Here is a 20,663-nt window from a genome sequence, read left to right on the forward strand (position 1 = left end):
TGCCCTCCCGGGAGGGAGGGAGGGAGGGAGGGAGGGCGCGGGGGGGCGGCAGCCCGGGGACGGCCACGAGGCGGCCGGCGGCAGGAGGGCCTCGGCGGCCGTCGGGGCGGCCCCGAACGGCCGCTGAAGTCCTCCTCCCAGGCGGGGGGTGCGGGGCACGGGTGGGCCATCGGATCGCGCGCGGCCACGGCGACGGGCGACGGGCTGCAGCCAGCCGTAGTGTGGAACCCGGGGGAAGCCGCCTCGGCTCCTCGCCTTCTCTGTGGGGAGCACGGGAGAATCACAGAATCACAGAATCACAGAATGACCTGGGTTGGAGGGGACCTCAAGGATCATGTAGTTCTAACCCCCCTGCCTAGCAGGGCCACCAAACATACACCTTTACTAGATCAGGTTGCCCAGAGCCTCGTCCAACCTGGTCTTGAACACCTCCAAGGACGGGGCATCCACAACATCCCTGGGCAGCCTGTTCCAGGACCTAACCACCCTCCTAGTAAAAAACTTCCCCCTAACATCCAACCTAAATCTTCCCTCTTTTAACTTAAAACCATTTCCCCGTGTCCTGCTATTATCAGCCCTTATGAAGAGTTTACTCCCCTCCTGGGAGTAAGTTCCCTTCAGATATTGAAAGGCTGCAATGAGGTCGCCCCGCAACCTTCTCTTCTCCAGGCTGAACAAACCCAACTCCCTCAGCCTGTCCTCATAGGGGAGGTGCTCCAGCCCCCTGATCATCTTCGTGGCCCTCCTCTGGACCCTTTCCAAAATCTCCATGTCTTTTTTGTACTGAGGGCTCCACACTTGAACACAGTACTCCAGATGGGGCCTCACAAGAGCAGAGTAGAGAGGGACAATCACCTCCCTATCCCTGCTGACCACCCCTCTCCTGATGGAGCCCAGGATCCCATTTGCTTTCCGGGCTGCCAGAGCGCACTGCTGGCTCATGTTAAGTTTCTCATCTATCAGGACCCCTAGGTCTTTCTCTGCCGAGCTGCTCTCAAGGACAACTCCCCCCAGCCTGTACAGGTGCCTGGGGTTCTTCCGGCCCAAGTGCAAAACCTTGCACTTTGCCTTATTGAACCTCATTAGGTTCACCCGAGCCCAGCTTTCCAGCCTGTCAAGGTCCCTCTGAATGGCCTCCATTCCCTCCACCGTATCGACTGCACCACTTCACTCCGAGAAGACGGCTGGGAAAAACCGGCAGCCTCAGGCTCCAGTCGGAGCGCCCAGGGCCCCGGCGAGCAGCAGCGGGACGTCCGGAGTCCCCGAGGCGGCTCCGGCCCCAGCCGCGAGGCCTGCTGCTGCCCCAGCCCTTGCGGCGGTGCCTTCTCTGCCTCAGCGCCTGCAGCACTGAGGAGCTCAGCCGGAGGAGCCGCTGTGCTGCTGTCAGTCGCTGCGAACAAAGATTGAAGCAAAGGCTGTGAAAGTCAGCTGGCCTAGTAAGGAAAGAGCCTCCACCTGAAAGGATGAGCGGGGAACTTCTCCTGAGGCTCGGGAGAAAGTTGTTAGGAAATGCGGGGAGGGAGAAGATTAGAAAGGCAGGAGCCCAGCTTGAACTCAGCTTGCCTGAGTTCTGAACTGGGGCTAAAGAGAACAAAAAAACCTTTTTACAGATCCGTTAACGGTAGCAGGAGGGCTAAGGAGAATCTCCGTCCTTTACTGGAGGTGGCGGGGAACGTGACAGCTGAGAATGAGGAAGAGGCTGAGGTTTTCAGGGCCTTCTTTGCATCTGTCTTTAAAAGTCAGATCAGTTATCCTGGGGGTTCTCTATCCCCTGGCCTGGAAGTCTGCGCTGGGGAGCAGAATGAACCCCTCGTGATTCGGGATGAAACAGTTAGAGCCTACTGCTCTGCCACCTAGAAGAAGAGCTTGTTCAGTATATTTATGGATGACCTGGACGAGGAGGTTGAGTTTGCAGGTGACACAAAGCCGGGAGGAAGCATTGATCTACCAGGGGATAGGGAGGCCCTACTAAGGGATCTGGGCAGTCTGGATTGCTGGGCTGAGGCCAGTGGGATGAAATTCAACAAGACAAAGTGCTGGGTTCTGCACTTTGGCCACAACTACTCTAGACAATGCTACAGGCTTGGGGCAGAGCGGCTGGAAGCTGTGTGTAAGAAATGGACCTGGGGGTTTTGTCCAAGAAGGCCAACGGCATCCTGCCTGCTATCAAAAATAGTGCTGGCAGCAGGAGCAGGGAAGCTGTCTTCCCTCTTTGTTCAGCTCTGGTGAAGCTGCACCTCAAGTACTGTATTCACATTTGGGCCCCCCGCTGCACGAAAGTCATCAAGCTTGTCCAGAAGGAAGCCACAAAGCTGGTGAGGGGTGTGGAGCATGAGTCTTACAAGGAGCGGCTGATTGTTTAGTCTGGAGCAGAGGAGGCTCAGTGAAGATCTCGGCTCTCTACAACTCCCTGAAAGGAGGTTGTGGCGAGGTGGCGCTCAGCCTCTTCTCCTGTGTGACTAGTGATAGGACTGGAGGGAGTGGCCTCAAGATGCACCAGGAGAGATTTGGGTTGGATGTTAGAAAAAATTTCTTCTCCAAAAGAGTGGTCAGGCACCCAAACGAGTTGCCCAGGAAGGTGGTGGAGTCACCATCCCTGGAGGCGTTCAAGAAACATTTAGGTGTTGTAGTAAGGGACGTGGTTTAGTGGGGAAGTGGTGGTGGTAGGTGGACGGTTGGTCTGGATATCTTTTCCAACCGTGGTGATTCTATGATTCTGTGACATCAGGTGCAGGTGACATAGGTGGTGGAAACTTTTTTGGAGTGCACCACTGTCATATGCCTACAGAGTGGCAGCAATAGCGCAGAAGGTTGGAGATGTGACAGTGATGAATGGAGTGTCTAGCCTGTTCCAACAGTACGACAAAAATCTCTAATTCTTCCTCCCTATGGGCCTGTGTCACAGTCCCAGTTGTGGAGAAACTGTTTAGTGTCTCAGGGGGAAAAATTTACTTCCCCACCTGCATGTAGAGATATTTCATGTATTTGATGTATGCATTCCTCCACTCAGGAGAGGGTGTTGAGTGAGAAACCTCCCTCATTCCATCCTGTGGTTTTACCTGTGGGAAATGGGAAGGAAAAACCACTTCAGCCCTCAAGGCATGGATGCGTGAGTTGTAAGGGAAATGGGGGTACTCCTAGAACAAATGCCTGCTCCACTTTCTGCTGGCAGCTCCCCAAACCAAGAAGATAATGTAATCATATTTCTGAGGCTGATAACGAGCACTGCGGTTTGTATTCATGAGAGGTCCAAAGAAAGGCTACAAGGCTTGTGAAGGACTTGGAGAGTATGCTCTATGAGGAGCAACTGGAGGAACTGGGGCTGTTTAGTCTGGGGAAGAGGAGGCTGAGGGGAGACCTTTGCTCTCTCCAAACATCTGAGGGATCTAGGCAGGCTGCATCACTGGGCTGAAGCCAAATGGGATGAGGTTCAACCTAACTGTGCACTTTGGCCACAGCAACCCCAGGCAGCGTTCCAGGCGTGGGGCAGAGTAGCTGGAAGACTGTGTAGAGGAAACGGACCTGGGGGTCCATTTCAATGCTCGGCTGAACATGAGCCAGCAGTGAGCCCAGGTGGACAAGAAGGACAGTGGCATCCTGGCTTGTATCAGAAATAGTGTGGCCAGCAGGAGCAGGGAAGTGATGGTCTGTCTGTATTCTGTACTGGTGAGGCTGCACCTCAAGTACTGTGTTCAGTTTTGGGCCCCTCATCATGAGAAAGACATCAAGGCCATGGAATGTGTCCAGAGAAGGGCAGTGAAGCTGGTGAGGGGTCTGGAGCACAGGGCTTATGAGAAGCAGTTGACAGAGCTGGGATTGTTCAGTCTGGAGGAGGCTCATGGAACACTTTATTGTTCTCTATGACAACCTGAAGGGAGGTTGTAGTGCCTGGGAGTCAGCCTCTTCTCTGATGGTAGGACTAGAGGGAATGGCCTCCAGTTGTACCAGGGGAGATTCAGGCTGGACATTAGGAAATACTTCTCCAAAAGAGTGGTCAGACACTGGAATGGGCAGCCCAGGGAGGTGGTAGAGTCACCAACCCTGGAAGTGCTCAAGGAACGTTTAAACATTGTGTAGAGGGAAATGGTCTAGTGGGAACTATTGCTGGCAGGTGAACTGTTGGACTGGATGATCTTGTGGGTCTTTTCTAACCGTGGTGATTATTTGATTCTCTTATTCTAGGACCTCCTTGAGAGCAGCTCTGCTAAGAAGAACTTGAGGGTCCTGGTGGATGAGAAGCTGGACATGAGGCAGCACCGTGTGCTTGCCTGCAAGGCCAACTATATCCTGGTGTGCATTAAAAGAGGGGTGGCCAGCAGGGAGATGGAGGTGATTGTTCCCCTCTGCTCTGCTCTTGTGAGGTCCCATCTGGAATGCTGAGGTCTGGCCTGGGGCCCCCAGCACAAGAAAGACACAGAGCTCTTGGAACAGGTCCAGAGAGGTGCCAATAAGATGATTGGAGGGCTGGAGCACCTCTCCTGTGAAGAAAGGTTGAGGAACTGGGATTGTTTAGTGTGGAGAAGTCTTTGGGGAGACCCCACTGTGGCCTTCCTGTACTCGAAGGGAGCGTATTAACAGGAGAGGGAATGGCTTTTTACGAGGGTGGATAGCAGTAGGACAAGAGGGAATGGTTTTAAACTGAGATAGGGGAGGTTTAGATGAGATATTAGATGGAAGTTTTTCACAGAGGTGGTGACACACTGGAACAGGTTGCCCAAGGAGGTTGTGGATGCCCGTCCCTGGAGGCATTCAAGGCCAGGCTGGATGTGGCTTTGTGCAGCCTGGTCTGATGGTTGGCAACCCTGTACGTAGCAGAAGGGTTGAATCAAGATGATCTTTGTGGTCCTTTTCAACCCAGGCCATTCTATGACTCTGTGATTCTGTGATTCCACGTTTCTATGGTTCTGTGATTCTTTGATCCCTCACTGGGCTCTGCTGGTGTGTGATAGTGTGCTATACCCGTGCAAAGCCATGCTCTTTGGCACAGATGTCGATGAGGTCATTTCAGATATGAGTCTTATTTGACTGATCCTTCCTGGGGTGCCATGCCCTTTGCTTTTCAAGGCCCAAGATAGTGTTTTGGGTGATGGCATGGAGCACGGAATATGTTTCCAGCCATCCAGAGGATGCTTCGGTCCTTGGTCTGGAGTAGTGTGATGTGATCAACCTGAGGAGACGGAGATCACCAGTTGGCTCACCAGTTACAGTCCTAGGCAAAGCAGTTTAGGCCTGGGGAAGATTCATTTACTTTATTACCTGCTAATAATGCATCAGGATAGAGAGAAGAAAAACCACACTAAAAGCACCTTCCCCCTTTACTCTGTGTCTAACTCAGAGTAAATGAAGGGAAGATGGCAGCAGCACACCACAGGGATGGTGCTGGTTCCCAGGCTGCTGCACACTTTCACCTGATGTGTGAGCTGCATTTTTTTGAAGCATTTTCTCATTAACTTCAGGTTTATTTGTAGCTTCTCCCACCAGCATGCTGAGGGCGAGCGCTGGCTGGCTTCCATGTGGGCTGCGGGGCTGTGACCTCACAGAGGTGTCCCCACCCAAAGCATTATGACATCACGGCCAAGTCTGTATGAGTGAGCGACCAGCACCTGCCTCTCCCAGTGCGGTCGTGACCGGCTTTGAGCGATGGTTGACGACAGCTTTCTCCTTGTCCCTATCACCCTTTTCTTCCTGTATGGCCTCCTGTTCTTGGTGGCAGGGGTCTTCCTGCTCAACACCATCCGGAATCTAAAGGTAGGGGAGTTTGAGGATGGGGTGATGTGCGGCTGTGGGACTCGGGGCCAGGGGATTTGGAACCCACCATGTGGGTTGCATCCCAGGAGCCTCATTGTGCCACGTTTCTGTGCTCACAGGCAGGCAGACGACGCTTGCGACTGAGGAGATGGTGGCGGCGAGGAGCAGCAGCACCGCAGTCAGGTGAGTCTCCTGAGGGTCACCCCAAATCCCAGGCTTGCCCTGATGCATGTCAGGCAGTGCTGGGCCCATTAGAGGAGCCCAGCCCTGGACTGGGAACTGGCATGCTTCAGGTCGGCCAGATGGGCCAAGGGTGTCCCTGGTGCCCCATCCTGCGGTGGCTCAGGCCCGCTCCCTATTTTGCAGGTGCTGAGAGACAGACGGGTCAGGCATCGTGCTGCTGCTCCAGCTGCAGCCGCTGCAGCATAGCTGACCAGAAGATGCAGAATCTGGTGCTATCGGCACTGCCTGATGACGTGGCTAATCCGGGCCCTGACTTCTGGGACACGGCGTGGAGGCATCTGGCAGAGCTGGTGGAGCGGGGCAGCCTGCCCTGCTGCAGCTCCCCCAGGGCCCGAAGCGTGGAGCGGCAAAGAGCCTCAGCAGCGCAGTCAGGTGAGTCTTCTGTGGGTCAGCCCCAAATCCCATGCTTGCCCTGATGCATGCTAGGCAGGGATGGGCCCATTAGAGAAGCCCAACCCTGGATCAGGACCTGGCATGCTGGAGGTCGGCTGGCTGGGACAAGGGTGTCCCAGGTGCTCCGTCCTGCTGTGGCTCAGGTCCCCTTCCTGCTTTTCAGGTGCTAAGAGACAGACGGGTGGGCCATCGAGCTCCAGCTGCAGCCGTTGCAGCATAGCTGATGAGAAGATGCAGTATCTGGTGCTATCAGCACTGCCTGATGACGTGCCCTCTCTGGGCCCTGACTTCTGGGACATGGCGTGGAGGGATCTGGCAGAGCTGGTGGAGCGGGGCAGTCTGCCCTGTTGCAGCTCCTTCAGTTTCTGGAGATCTATCAGAAGAATGAAGGACTTAATGTCCCTTAATGTGCATCAGGGAGCCTTGACAGAGCAGGTCCCTGTCTGTGCCCCTGGACGTACGCACACTGGCAAGGCCCACACAAATTCCAGAACAGAGCCCAGCTGGTTGCGCTCTTTTCTGCTGCGTTGTCTGGGCTTTTCCTGGCAGGAAACGAAACCTGCCCAGACGAAGAATCAAGGTGGCAAGGCAGCCAGCAGAACAGTAGGAGATCCCACTGAGGACCGCTTTACCAGCTGGCCACCACCAGCAGAGGAATGCATTTTACGCGAGAACATCCTTCTTCCAGACGGACGGCTGCCTCAGAGACCGGATAATCTGGTGCCCCCTCCAGAGCGGGCAGTGAATCCACCAGCACTGCGTAGCAGCTTCCGCAACTCTGCAGGAGTGGCAACAAGAAGACCAGCTTCAACCCGCAGAGATGTTGGTGTTGAGACTTCTGACAGAGAAGAGAACTCACAGTGTTGTGAGTATTGTGCACAACGCAGAACTGAGATGGGCAGTGGCAAGGAAAGGGGAAGAGCTGATGAGTTGCATGCTGGAACCAGCTCCTACACAGTGCCACCGCACCTGGGGACAGTCACACGTGAGAACATCATGTCAATAGATGCAGCTGTACGTTGGTGGGAGCAGAAGACACAGGTGGCTGTTGGACTCTCCATGCATCCACAAGAAGTTCCCAAAAAGCACAGGACAGTAAGACCACCACCAATGGTGGCAGCACCTTCTCGCCTGGCTGCGCAAGATGACTGCAGAAGTGCAGCCAGCCAGCGTCTGAACTCTGCCCTTGGGGGCAGGAGAGCCAGAGAGCAGCCCCCACAGATTTGCAGCTGTATGCACCCACCTGGGGAAGAGAGACTTCATCAACCAAACCAGGTGCAATGTTGGTGCGACAACAATAAGGCCCAGAGGTCTTCTGAAATGTCTGTGCCCAGCCAAATGTTTTGGGAGGGCAGTGTAACAGTGAGAGCAAGAAGAAATTCAGAGGAGGCAGTCTGGCACAGCATGATAAAGGTACGGCACCGGCATGTGCAGTAGCCCCCCAGACACACCTGGAAAAGAGACATGGGGCTCCAAAGCAGATGGAGGTGCCAAAAAGCAGCCTCATAGCATCTGCTTTGGCTTGCTGCCACCATTGCATGTGACAACAGTACGTCGCATTCGCTATGGTCCCCTTGAGTGGCTAAGTTGCTGGTAGGAGCTGGCCCAGCTGGTTCCCGCATAGCTCTTGGCCACTGGCAGACAATGCTTGCGACTGAGGAGATGGTGGCGGCGAGAAGCAGCAGCACCGCAGTCAGGTGAGTCTCCTGAGGGTCACCCCAAATCCCAGGCTTGCCCTGATGCATGTCAGGCAGTGCTGGGCCCATTAGAGGAGCCCAGCCCTGGACTGGAAACTGGCATGCTTCAGGTCGGCCAGATGGGCCAAGGGCGTCCCTGGTGCCCCTTCATGCTGTGGCTCAGGCCCGCTCCCTACTTTGCAGGTGCCGACAGACAGACGTGTGGGCCACGGTGCTCCTGCCCCAGCTGCAACTGCTGCAAGAAAGCTGACCAGGAGCTGCAGCTGGTGCTATCGGTGCTGCCTGAGCACATGGCTGCTCCGGGCCCTGACTTCTGACTTCTGGGACGTGGCGTGGAGGGACCTGGCAGAGCTGGTGGAGCTGGTGGGGCAGGGCAGCCTGTCCTGCTGCAGCTCCTCCAGTGCCCAAGGTGCTACCAGGATTAATGACAACTCCGTAAATGTGCACCAAGGAGCCTTATCAGAGCTGATCCCAGTCTGCGCCACTGCACACGTGCAGACTGACAGGGCCCACACAGATTGCAAAATCCAGCCCCGCTGGATGCAGTCCTTTCTTTTATGTGGTCTGGGCCCCTCTTGGCAGGACAGTGCTGATGCCGCCGTGACGAATGTTTGGGAGAAGCAAGCGCAGGGGCTGTGTGCATTTGCCAAGAGCACCGGCGCACGCGGGCTGCTTCTCCAGGCAGGATCTCTGCTGCCAGGTCTGATGACAATGGAACCTGCCCAGACGAAGAGTCAAGGCGGCAATGCAGCCAGCAGAGCAGTAGGAGATCCCGCCGAGACCCGCTTGTCCAGCCAGCCCGCAGCAGAGGACCGCATCGTGTGAGAGAACATCCTTCTCCCAGACGGGCGGTGCCTCAGAGGCCGGAGAATCCGGTGCCCGTTCCAGAGCGGGCGGTGTATCCACCAGGCCTTCACACCATCAAGGAGGAGTTTCCAGGACGAACGCCATCCAAGAGACGCACAGGGAAACCAAGTGGTCTCTCTGAAGAGGAACAACGCTTGCAGTCCCGCAGGAATGCAGGCCGAGGGTGCCCCGGGGAAGGCCGAGCGTGGGAGAATGTAACAGAGCACCGGGGAACAGGCAGCTCGCAGCTGCAGTCCCATTAAATCCTCCTTCCATCCATCCTGCGGTGGTTGCTGTGTCTGTCTGTGAAGCGGCGGCGAAGTCGCAGCGGGGCGCGCGTGCGGGCCGGGGGTCGGCAGGACAGGGCCGCTCCCGGGTACCGGCCCGAGCTTCCCCCGCGCACCTGTGCGGGCGGCGGGTTGCCCTCCCGGGAGGGAGGGAGGGAGGGAGGGAGGGCGCGGGGGGGCGGCAGCCCGGGGACGGCCACGAGGCGGCCGGCGGCAGGAGGGCCTCGGCGGCCGTCGGGGCGGCCCCGAACGGCCGCTGAAGTCCTCCTCCCAGGCGGGGGGTGCGGGGCACGGGTGGGCCATCGGATCGCGCGCGGCCACGGCGACGGGCGACGGGCTGCAGCCAGCCGTAGTGTGGAACCCGGGGGAAGCCGCCTCGGCTCCTCGCCTTCTCTGTGGGGAGCACGGGAGAAGACGGCTGGGAAAAACCGGCAGCCTCAGGCTCCAGTCGGAGCGCCCAGGGCCCCGGCGAGCAGCAGCGGGACGTCCGGAGTCCCCGAGGCGGCTCCGGCCCCAGCCGCGAGGCCTGCTGCTGCCCCAGCCCTTGCGGCGGTGCCTTCTCTGCCTCAGCGCCTGCAGCACTGAGGAGCTCAGCCGGAGGAGCCGCTGTGCTGCTGTCAGTCGCTGCGAACAAAGATTGAAGCAAAGGCTGTGAAAGTCAGCTGGCCTAGTAAGGAAAGAGCCTCCACCTGAAAGGATGAGCGGGGAACTTCTCCTGAGGCTCGGGAGAAAGTTGTTAGGAAATGCGGGGAGGGAGAAGATTAGAAAGGCAGGAGCCCAGCTTGAACTCAGCTTGCCTGAGTTCTGAACTGGGGCTAAAGAGAACAAAAAAACCTTTTTACAGATCCGTTAACGGTAGCAGGAGGGCTAAGGAGAATCTCCGTCCTTTACTGGAGGTGGCGGGGAACGTGACAGCTGAGAATGAGGAAGAGGCTGAGGTTTTCAGGGCCTTCTTTGCATCTGTCTTTAAAAGTCAGATCAGTTATCCTGGGGGTTCTCTATCCCCTGGCCTGGAAGTCTGCGCTGGGGAGCAGAATGAACCCCTCGTGATTCGGGATGAAACAGTTAGAGCCTACTGCTCTGCTGCCTAGAAGAAGAGCTTGTCTTGTTCAGTGTATTTATGGATGACCTGGACGAGGAGGTTGAGTGACATAAACCAGTCCCTTTATCTCCTTCTAGCTGGGCTAAACACACCGACCATCTCATACCTCACAAAATCACAGAATCTCAGAATCTCAGAATCACAGAATCATCAAGGTTGCAAAAGACCTTCTAGATTATCCAGTCCAACCATCCACCCATCACCAGTAGTATCACTAAACGATGTCCCTCAACACAAAATCCAAACGTTCCTTGAACACCTCCAGGGTCGATGCTCCACCACCTCCCTGGGCAGCCCATTCCAGTGCCTGACCACTCTTTCAGACAAGTAGTATTTCCTAACGTCCAGCCTAAATCTCCCCTGGTGCAGCTTGAATCCATTCTCTCTTGTGCTTTCACCAGTTACACGAGAGAAGAGGCCGACCCCCAGACACTACAACCTCCCTTCAGGTAGTTATAGAGAGCAGTAAGTTCTCCCCTGAGCCTTCTCTTCTCCAGACTGAACGATCCCAGCTCCTTCAGCTGATCCTCATAAGGCCTGTGCTCCAGACCCCTCACCAGCTTTGTCGCTCTTCTTTCAACCCGCTCCAGGGCCTCAGTGTCTTTCTTGCAGTGAGGGCCCAAAACTGGACACAGTACTTGAGGTGCAGCCTCACCAGAGCTGTGTATGGGGGGACAATCACTTCCCTGTTCCTGCTGGCAATGCCGTTCCTTATACAAGCCACGATGCCATTGGCCTTCTTGGCCACGCAGGCACACTGCTGGCTCATGTTCAGCCGAGCATCAGTCAATACCCCCAGGTCCATTTCATCTATATAGTCTTCCAGCCGTTCTGCCCCAAGCCTGTAGCGTCGTCTGGGGTGGTTGTGGCCAAACTGCAGGACCTGGCATTTGGCCTTGTTGAACCTCATCTCATTGGCTTCAGCCCAGCTGTCCCGCCTGTCCTTTGTAGGGCCTCACTACTCCCAGACAGATTGATACTTGCTTACAACTTTGTGTCATCTGCAAACTTATGAGAGTGCACTCAATGCCCTCATCCAGATCATCAATAAAGATATTAAAGAGGACTGGCCCCAGCACCGACCCCTGGGGAACAGCTCTTGTGACAGGTCACCAGCTGGATTTAGCTCCATTCACTCTCTGGACTCAGCCTTCCAGCCAGTTCTGTACCCAGCTGAGTACCTGTCCAAGCCATGGGCTGCCAGCTTCTGCAGGAGAATACTGTGGGAGACACTGTCAAAGGCCTTGCTGAAGTCTAGGCAGACCACATCAACAGCCTTTTCCTTGTCTACCAGATAGGTCACTAGATCATAGAAGGCGATCAGGTTGGTGGAGCAGAACCTGCCCTTCGTGAACCCATGCTGGCTAGGTCTGATCTCCGGTTGTCCTGCACATGCCGCGTGACCTACCTCAGGACAGTCTGCTCCATAACCTTCCCTGGCACCGAGGTCAGGCTGACAGGCCTGTAGCTCCCTGGATCTTCCTTACAACCCTTCCTGTAGATGGGAGTCACACTGGCAAGCCTCTAGTCTTCTGGGACCTCACCAATCAAAAAAGAGTGCTGATGGATAATGGCAAGTGGCTCGGCTATCGCCTCAGCCAGTTCCCTCAGCACTCTCGGGTGAATCCCATCCAGCCCCGTGGATTTGTGACAGTCCAGCTGGAGTAGTAGATCTCTTGACTGCGTCCTTCTGAATTGCAGGGGGTTCTGTCTGCACTCCAGTTGGGACTACCAGGTCAGAGAGTGGAGTACCCTGAGGATAACTGGTGTGACCTTTAAGGACAAACGTAAAGAAGGCATTCAGAACCTCTGCCTTTTCCTTGTCCTCAGTGGTCACATCCCCAGCCGCATTCCAGTAAAGAATGAAGATTCTCTTTAGTCTTCCTCTTACTGTTGATGTATTTGTAAAAGGGTTTCTTGTTCCTTTCTACCCCAGCGGTCAGATTGAGTTCAAGCTGGGCTTTTGCCTTTCTGATTTTCTCTATACACATCTTAACAACTTCTCTGTACTCTCTCTGAGTCGCCTGTCCCTTCTTCCACAGGAGGTAGATTCTCTTTTTCTCCTGGAGCCTCAAGAATAGCACTCTGTTCATCCACGCCGGTCTTCTTCCCCGCCAGCTCATTTTGTGGCTCAGGGGACAGCCAGCTTCTGCACCATAAGACTTCCCTTCCACTGCTGGAGTTCCTCCTTTGGCTGCCTCCCATTCCCAGCAGCCCCCTGCCTGATCCCCACCTGCCCACAGGTAGAGCTGTCGGATGGGATGTCACTCACCATCTCAGATGCCTATGCTGGCAAGGAGTACATCATCCAGGTGGCCTCCAAAGACAGTGGAGCAACTGGAGTGTGGCTGTGCATGCCACCCCTTGGACGGAGGAGCCCAAGCAGCTCACCACAGAGGTTCAGATCACAGGTGAGACCCTCACCCAGCACAAACACCCTGCACTCAGGGGTCCTGGGTATGGAGGGGAGGGTGTGGCAGAGGAGGGACACAGCCCTTTACCATGTGCCTTCACGTGCCTGTGGCCCTGTTGCTTGGTTGGAATGGCCCAGGAGGTGCTGGCTCAGCACACCTAGCTCTGGCATCTTCCTCACTGGGGTGCTCCAAGTGCCACGACAGAGCTCTGGATTTATTATTATTTGCTGGAGTGCTGCCCCCCACCATCTCCAGCTCTACCTCCCCTCCACACCTCCGACCCCACACAATGGCTCGGAGCGATGCCAATTAGAAATAAAAGCCACCAAGTTAACAAGCCTCTGTTTCTAGGAAAGAGCTGGGACCGTGTCCAAATGCACGTTATCAGCCCTTGGCTTCCCAGAAGGATGGGAGCGTGCCCCACGCCGGTTCCCCTGACTGGCACCAGCTGTGGGGTGGCTGGGAAGCACTGGGGAACACTCATTGCCAGGCACTCTGGAACCCTCTGGGTCTGCTTTTGAGAACAGAAAGTCCCATAGACCACACTATCTCCATTCTCATCATCTTGTCCATCCAGCTTGGCCCCAGTGTAGCACGGTTGGGCAGTGTGGCGATGGGATGCTTCCCTATTCCTGTGGGAAACATCCTAGGGTGCCCCAGCTCCTCTCACCACCCACTCTCCCTCCCTGCAGAGACAACGAGCACCAGCACTTCCTCTTTCATGCCGCCCCCCACCACCAAGATCTGCGACAAGGGGGCCGGAGTGGGCAGTGGGGCCGTGGCAGTGTGTTGGACAGCTGGACTGGTCTTGGCTGCCTATGGTGTCCTCTTTATTTAGTGAGTATACCCCGAATGGGGGGCATGGGAGATGGGGTTGGGTGCTGGAAGGGCATGAAGAGCTCAGGGTCTCTAGCATGGTTGGGAAAGAGACGCTGACCGGCCTGTGGGTGACGGCTGTTGGGTAGGAGGCATTTGGATTTGTTTGCAGTTCTTTGTCAATAAACCCAACATGGCTGCTTTTCCAAATTGGGTGTTCTGGTGAAGATAGCAGGAAATGGTTTTTCAGACACTTTCTGCAAGGCTTGCAAAGGAGTTGAGCTTAGATGCTCATGTTCAGCAGAGATGGAGCATAAAGGATGTGCCACCCACCAGGAGGTGCACCAAACAGCCTCTCACATACTGAAGGAGAATATTGAAAGGTGCTGACAGTGAAAGTGGGGTTGGTCTCTTTTCACTGGTGACAGGTGACAGGATGAGGGGAAATGGACTCAAGCTGTGCCAGGGGAGGTTTAGGTTAGATATCTGGAAAAACTTGTTTATGGAGGGGGTTGTTAAGCACTGGACTAGGGTCCCCAGAGAGGTGGTTGAGTCACCATCCCTGGATATGTTGAAAAACTGTTTGGATGTGGTGCTCAGAGACATGGTTTAGTGGTTGATTATTAGAGGTTACATGGTTAGGTCAAGATGTCTTCCAACTGAGCAATTCTATGAATTCTATATATAACCATGCTTCTGACATAAGTCTCTTTCCAGGAATAAGTGCAAATGCTGTTGAGCTGGCAGTATCTGTATCCACTGTTCAGGAAAATGCAACTGAGGCTCTAAAATGCTAAAATCCAGTTTATCATGCACAAGTGGGGATGGTGTACACTAAGGACAAATACTTCAAAAGAAGCAGCCCAGATGAATTGTACACAGTACTCCTGAAAGAATGGACTGATGAATTTTAGCAACAGTGATATTTATTTGTTATATACCTGGAATTTCTCTGGTTTTCTCAGACAATGCTCTGCCAGATTCCCTGCTCAGTCATCTACATCCCCTTGCAAAGCATCCTTCATGCACGTCAGGCACAAAAAGAGATTAAATCTATTGGCTCCAAGAGGCATGGAAAGAGTTATAAAATTATGCAGAAGAGACAGCTGCACAGCTCTCAATAGGGCTCCCGCCTGCATTTCTGCAGGAGTTGTTAGAAGCTGATCTGATGGCTCCCTCTGTCTGTAGGCTCTATGAGTGAATCTGTAGAAAATGCATTCTGTAGCTGCTCCATTCCTGCAGACATCAAAAGAGCTTGGTAATCGTTTCTTTTCCACATCTGCAAAAAATCTGCTGCACATCGTTGTCCTTGGAGTTTTGGGATAGTGCAGAAACAAGGAGTTGGTACTGATCTGGTCATCACCCAGAGATTTTTAGGAAACAGGAGCTGATGGATCCTCATTTCAAGCCAGTCTAAGCAATAGCTTTGGCAATGCATTTGGGTTGTTAAAAGGCAGAGGGGCTCAGCTCTTTTCTTTTGACCTATAGATGGGGTGGGGGAGATGGTGATTATTCTCCCCTTCCCAGCACTCATTACACCAGAGCTGGACACTGCATCCAGATTTGAGCTCTTCAGTACTCTCTTGAGTAATCAGGAGAGAGTTCTGCAGGGACAGCTGAGACATTGGGGCTGGACTTAATGCCATGTGAGGAGAGACTGGAGGAGTTGGGCTTGTTCAGCTTTGAAAAGGGATAGTTCTGGAGGACCTAAGAGGATCCCCTAACAGCTGTGAGGAGATTATTAAGAAGATGGAGTCAGGCTTTCAATGGAGATGTACAGCAGGAGGAACAGGTTAACTTTGAGGGTTTTCCCTAAGTCTCCCACTGGGAGAGGGGTCCAGAGATGTTGTGGGATCTCTGACCTTGGAAGTTTTCAAGACCCAAGTGTGAAAAATGCTGAGCAGCCTGGTTAGATGTCATCACTGCCACTGCTTTGTGAAGAAGGTTGGACTAGAGACTTCCTGAGGTCCTCTCAGCCTGGATGGGTTTGTGAATCTATTAAAGGAGTGGGAATTGTAGAATCATAGAATCACAAGGTTGGAAATGACCTACAAGATTATCTAGTCCAACCGTCTACCCATTACCATTACTACCACAAGCTATTAAACCATATCTTGTAGCTCCTCATCCAGACACCTCCTGAACAATGCCAGAGATAGTGACTCCACCACCTCGCTGGGCAAAGAAGAAGAAGAAACAAGAGAGGTCAGTAGCTGTAAATAGTTTCAACACAAAGGAGCCTGAAAGATGAATGAGGAAAAGCTGGAGAAAATGACTGCTGGGATGCCTGCTCTGCCCCCAGTACTTGGTCTGAGTCAGAGGGAAAGCTAATTGTAGCAAGGGACTACCTGAGTGCAGGGCTCTGGGGCTGGTAAAGATAAGTGGGACGCACAGTCTGAGATGTCAGAAATACTCAGATAAATCTCAGCATTTCCTTCTAGATTCAGACTAATCCCAGTATTTTCTTCTGCCAGTTCCAAAGGAAATAGGAAATTAACAGAGCTGTTTGGAAAAGCATCTGTAAATGCTTTGGGCTGGCACAGACATGAGCCATGGGAAAGGCTGTGAGGAGGGGGCTGCTGCCAGGTCTGGATGTGCTGACAAAGCATACATGGGAAAGCCACCAAGCAGCTCAGCCACCTTGTAGAGAATCTGCAGCCAGTACTGCCTCATTCCACAGTCCTCAGGAGCAGTTGCTGGTCCCTCTCATGCCTGTGCATTTTGCTCAGCTCTGGCTGGTCTGGCTTGGAAGCATGTGAAGGAGCATGTATACAGTTTTTCAGTGCACACAGTGACATTCTGACAGTGTCACTTTATCCAGAGTTTTACTCCAGGATGACATAGCCACTCCAAGGCTTCTGTGATAATAAATCAGGAGGTGCCAGTGTGAGGGAATTTTTCTGAAACAATACCAAGGACCCTGGTTTTGTGGTGGAGGTGCCAAGAGACAGGCAGCTGCACCTCTGGAGAAACCAGAAAAAAAAAGGAACAATCTGTATGATCACTGCAGTTTCCCTCTGCTCAACAACCACTACCACTATATCACAAAGTTGAGAAATCGAGTGTATGTGCTCTCCCCTTGCTCCTTCTATCTTCACTTGCACCTCATCTGTGGGCAGTTATTCAACCAAAAAGTTTCTCTGTCTCAACATGTTTCTGAGATTTTCTAGGATGCTTTTGTCCTCCTAAGCAGAAACATTCACCCTCTTGTTATGTTTGAATATGAGGACATGGTGCTGCAGGTCCCTTGGGTCCCCTGATCTGTATAGGGTTCCCAGTGATCCTCTGGCAGTTCTTCTGATGAAAAGCCCCTGCTTTAATGCCACCTGCATTTCAAGAATATGTTTATTTTCCCAAACAACAGCAGAGGAAAATTGAAAGTACTTTTCCTATTTTTCTCCTCACTTGTGTTCCTCACTGAAAGTAATTAAAGAATTTGTCTCAAAATCTCTCCTCTGGAGGTCTCATCAGTGTTTCTGGTTGAACTGACTTTGAGTTTTGGGGTCAACATGTCCTGTTTGCATTATTGCACGAGGTTGTCATGGCTGGGAGGCCACACTGTGCTGGGGAAGGGATGGATGGGGTTTACTCTAGCCAAGGTGCTCAGATTGGACAGCCAGCAGGGCTGCACCCACGCCTTTCAAACCACTGCTTTCAGGACTGTTGCTAACCTTGCTCACTCTATGTCCTGCCAAAAGCCAGCTGTGCTTAGCCTGAACTTTGTGCTTTGCTGCAGTATGAGCGTTGCGCTTAGCCTTCAAAACCATGTGCAGGCAGGAAAGGTGCTGGCACAGCTGCAGTGATGCCAAATATCTGCAGCCATATAAGCCTGCTGGTAAATCCCAGCTTGTGCTGTGCTGATAGTGGGGTGGGTGAGGGGGCTTGTGGCAGGGAAGGGAAGGAGATTGTTGTGTGCAGCCTGGAGCTGAAGCAAGTTTGGTCAAGTCTTTTTGCTGCACAGTACATGGGCTGTGTTCTTCACTCATTCCACAGTGTTGTCACATCTGGCAGGAGCCACCCTGTGTTCCCAAGTCTCATGAGCATCAGGGCAGTTGCAGCCTCCTGCCATGCTCTTGCAGGCAAACCATCCTGGAAAACTGTCTTCCTTGCCTCAGTAGCAGCCATGCTATCAGAAGCCTTCCCACCATGCTCGGGGAGGAGATCACATTTCAGCCACAATCCCCTTATAGAGGAGTATCTGTCTTCTCTCTCAGCTCCTCCTCACAGCCACCCATTAAGTGGGGACTTGATGCTGAACTTCTGGGAAGGATCACGTTTGTCAACTGTCCATCACACGCTGCAGTCAACCAGGGCCCCCTTCTGTCCTAGTGCAGCCAGCTGCAAGCTGCTTCCTTAATATGGGAACAAACATGGGGCTGCAGATGGGCTGGGGGTTCAAAGCGATCCCTCAAGAGGGAGGATGACCTGTTTACTTTGACAGGGCTTCTTAGTGGGTGGCTGTGGAAACCTCAGCACACGGCTTTACGGATGTGTTGTGGCTTATCTGTCATGTAGGCTTGGAGTCTCCTGGCTGTGGGAGATTGAAGACTGTAAAATCTGGAGTCAGTCTGCTTGTGCACAATTCTGGTCAGCAACTACTGCTTGCAGCTGAGGACATGAGGGTCTAGTGGGAATGATTTTGGGCTTGCTTCTGCTTGGGCTGGCCAAGCAGCCTGACTCTGCAAGCCCTCTGCGGGGACAAGGGACAATGGGATTCAGCCTCTGTGCTGGGATGCATCATGGACTTTATCTCACCCTCGCTGCCACCACTAACTTCCCCCTCAAGGGTCCTGGGGTGTCCAGTGGTCCTGGGGTTTGCAGTGTCACTAAGGCAGTAACTGGAAATGGTTGGGATGTGATAGAACTGAGCTTTCCTGGGAATTCCCTGCATGGATGCCATAGGTTTGTTAGCCCCTGTGCTGTTGTGCAGGACTGCTGTCTGTAAAAGCTGTTTGCAGAAGTAGTCTTGAGCTGTTTGCAAACCTTCCAGGCTGGGTCTTTGCCTTAATCTTTGTGATTAGCTTAAATGGAACACAGCAGCTGGGCAGCTGGGAAGCCTGGGAAGTGGGACAAACACATTTGAAATCCAAAGCTTCCCAGAAGTTGCATTATATTGAGTTCAGTACTGAGAGACTGGAAGGACAGCTTTTTATGCAGACATCCTCTGAGCAAAAGGAGGGAGTGGGCTTGAGTGGAAGCTTGTGGTGTGCATATTCCAGCAGCCTGGGCCAGACAGGAGAGCTTTATGGTGAGGATGGAGGAAGGTGTGTGTGCCATACTTTCTCTTGGTTCGTGTTCCACCAGGCCTCTTCTAACACTGAGTTCAAGGCTGGAGAAACCACTGGCCTGCCCAGACATAGCCCTCTGCAAACCACAGATTACAGCGAGATGGCTATGAGGATGAGGATGCATTGGGTGCTTGCATGGAGACCCATGAGGGATGCAGCTGATCCACTCTGTGTGCCAGAACTTGGTGTAGCTCCAGCTGCATATCTCCATCTACAACTTTCTGCACTCTGCTCTTTCCAGGCAGCTTGGGGCCAGCTCACTGGGACCTCCCTCGGACAAGGAATGGTTCATGTCCAGGACTTGCCCTTATCATGGTCCTTGGGGAAGCATCTCCCATTGCACCTGGGAGCTCCCAATGGGTTTAGGAAGAGTGACAACCACACAGATGAATTCAGTCTGTAAACCTTTGCTGCAGGGCAGCCAGTGGTCACTGCTCCTCCTGAGCACATAGGTGAAGCCTGTGGCGGTGGAAGATGAATGGACACTGCACATCGCTTTGGGGAAGTCCTTGAAGGGAGATTTGGGTCTGCAGTCTCCAATGAGCATCACTCACCCCAAGGAAAGATCTTCTAATATCCCACGTCAATAACTTAGTGTATATAAAGTGCCTCTTCCAGCAAAGTGTGCTGAGTCCAAGAAGCAGCCAAGTCTCAGGACAGTGGGGATTTCCAAAAGATTTAGTAAAAAATGTAATAATAATATTTGACAAGGGTACAGGGATGAACCAGAAAGACGGTGCACATATCTGGTGGACCATTTTGTAAATAGCACATCCCCATGCTGGAGAACATAATAAAGTATTTTTCAATAACACAGTGTTTTTTCCCGAAATCTCTATTTGACTGAGGAGCTTGCAAGGCAGATAACATCAAGTAGGAATGGAGAGCAACTTGACCTCCAAGAGCTGCTTGGATGTTTAGAGTTCTCCTTATCTTTGCAGTGTTATAGCCAAAGTGGCTGTGTGTGATCCTGGCTGGATGCAGAGCTCAGGCTCGGCAGCAGAAGTTGTGCTTTTTAATTTTCCATGACAGAAGACGAACTGCGAACTTCATCAGGTTCCAGAAGAGCTATCCAGGCAACTAAGTCAAATCTGATGATTGGGAGGGTGAGTTTCCCCCAAGCTGAGGCTGCTTACATGACAGTTTGGTGGTCCTGCTCCCAGGAAAAAGAGCACACAGCAAAGACAAAGAGAGCAGGAGCATCTTTGGAAATTTCAACACTGAAATGGTACAGTCCTCTGCTGTTGGCTTGAACATCTTCCCCATCTCACTACAATGAGTCTGTTGTTTTGCAATGCTGGCAACTTTCAGAGAGACCTTTGGGACTGGAGCAGAGCCCTGCACAGATGGGAATTAGGGCCATGGCCCTTGTGGTCTTCCTGGGGGTGCAAAATCCCCCTCCTAATTGCAAACACAATCAATTACTGTTGGGATATGTGGGGCACAATCTGGTCTGAATCTAATCTGGGCTGCCCCGAGCTCCTCCAGACATCTGCAACAATCAGAGTCTGCTCTGCTGCCAAGACTTTGGGATGGAACCCACTGGAAGAGGCAGGAATGGAACCTTTGGATCACAGTATACTACAAGAAGGAGCTGGACCTCCAGAGCTGGACTGCAAGGCTCCCTGGGTACGTGCAAACCACTCTGCAGCATAGACTCTGGAGGCAGATCTTTTCTGAGTGCACAGGGATGCCAACTCTAGCAGGTGTCTGTGTTCCACAACTACCCTGGTTGTGCTAGAATCACCTTAAGGTCTCCATCGCTCTCTGCAGAGGAGAAAGGCTGTCCTAAGCTACACTGTACTGTTCTCTAATGAGAGGGGGATGGA

The 20,663-nt window shown here is 53.2% G+C and overlaps 1 protein-coding gene across 3 annotated transcripts; it reads left to right on the top strand.

The window, feature by feature from the left end:
* Positions 1–1,183: 1,183 nt before the first annotated feature.
* Positions 1,184–13,568, top strand: LOC116239232 (uncharacterized). 3 transcript variants are annotated; one of them, XM_090131582.1, is made up of 7 exons: positions 5,161–5,748; positions 5,868–5,931; positions 6,115–6,363; positions 6,548–8,081; positions 8,265–9,884; positions 12,359–12,727; positions 13,423–13,568. In XM_090131582.1, the coding sequence occupies exons 1-4, from the start codon at positions 5,641–5,643 to the stop codon at positions 7,819–7,821; spliced, it is 1,695 nt and encodes a 564-aa protein (XP_089987708.1). In that variant the 5' UTR covers positions 5,161–5,640; the 3' UTR covers positions 7,822–8,081; positions 8,265–9,884; positions 12,359–12,727; positions 13,423–13,568. The 3 variants fall into 3 exon arrangements, with proteins under 3 accessions (XP_089987709.1, XP_089987710.1, XP_089987708.1); XM_090131583.1 differs by lacking the exons at positions 12,359–12,727; positions 13,423–13,568 and adding an exon at positions 1,184–4,329 and having other exon boundaries at positions 5,469–5,748; positions 8,265–9,206; XM_090131584.1 differs by lacking the exons at positions 5,161–5,748; positions 12,359–12,727; positions 13,423–13,568 and adding exons at positions 1,184–1,436; positions 4,183–4,329 and having other exon boundaries at positions 8,265–9,206.
* The last annotated feature ends 7,095 nt before the right edge of the window (positions 13,569–20,663 follow it).

The sequence above is a fragment of the Phasianus colchicus genome, chromosome Z (genome assembly GCF_987193195.1).
Source record: "Phasianus colchicus chromosome Z, bPhaCol1.hap1.1, whole genome shotgun sequence".
In the NCBI taxonomy this organism is placed as follows: Eukaryota; Metazoa; Chordata; class Aves; order Galliformes; family Phasianidae; genus Phasianus; species Phasianus colchicus.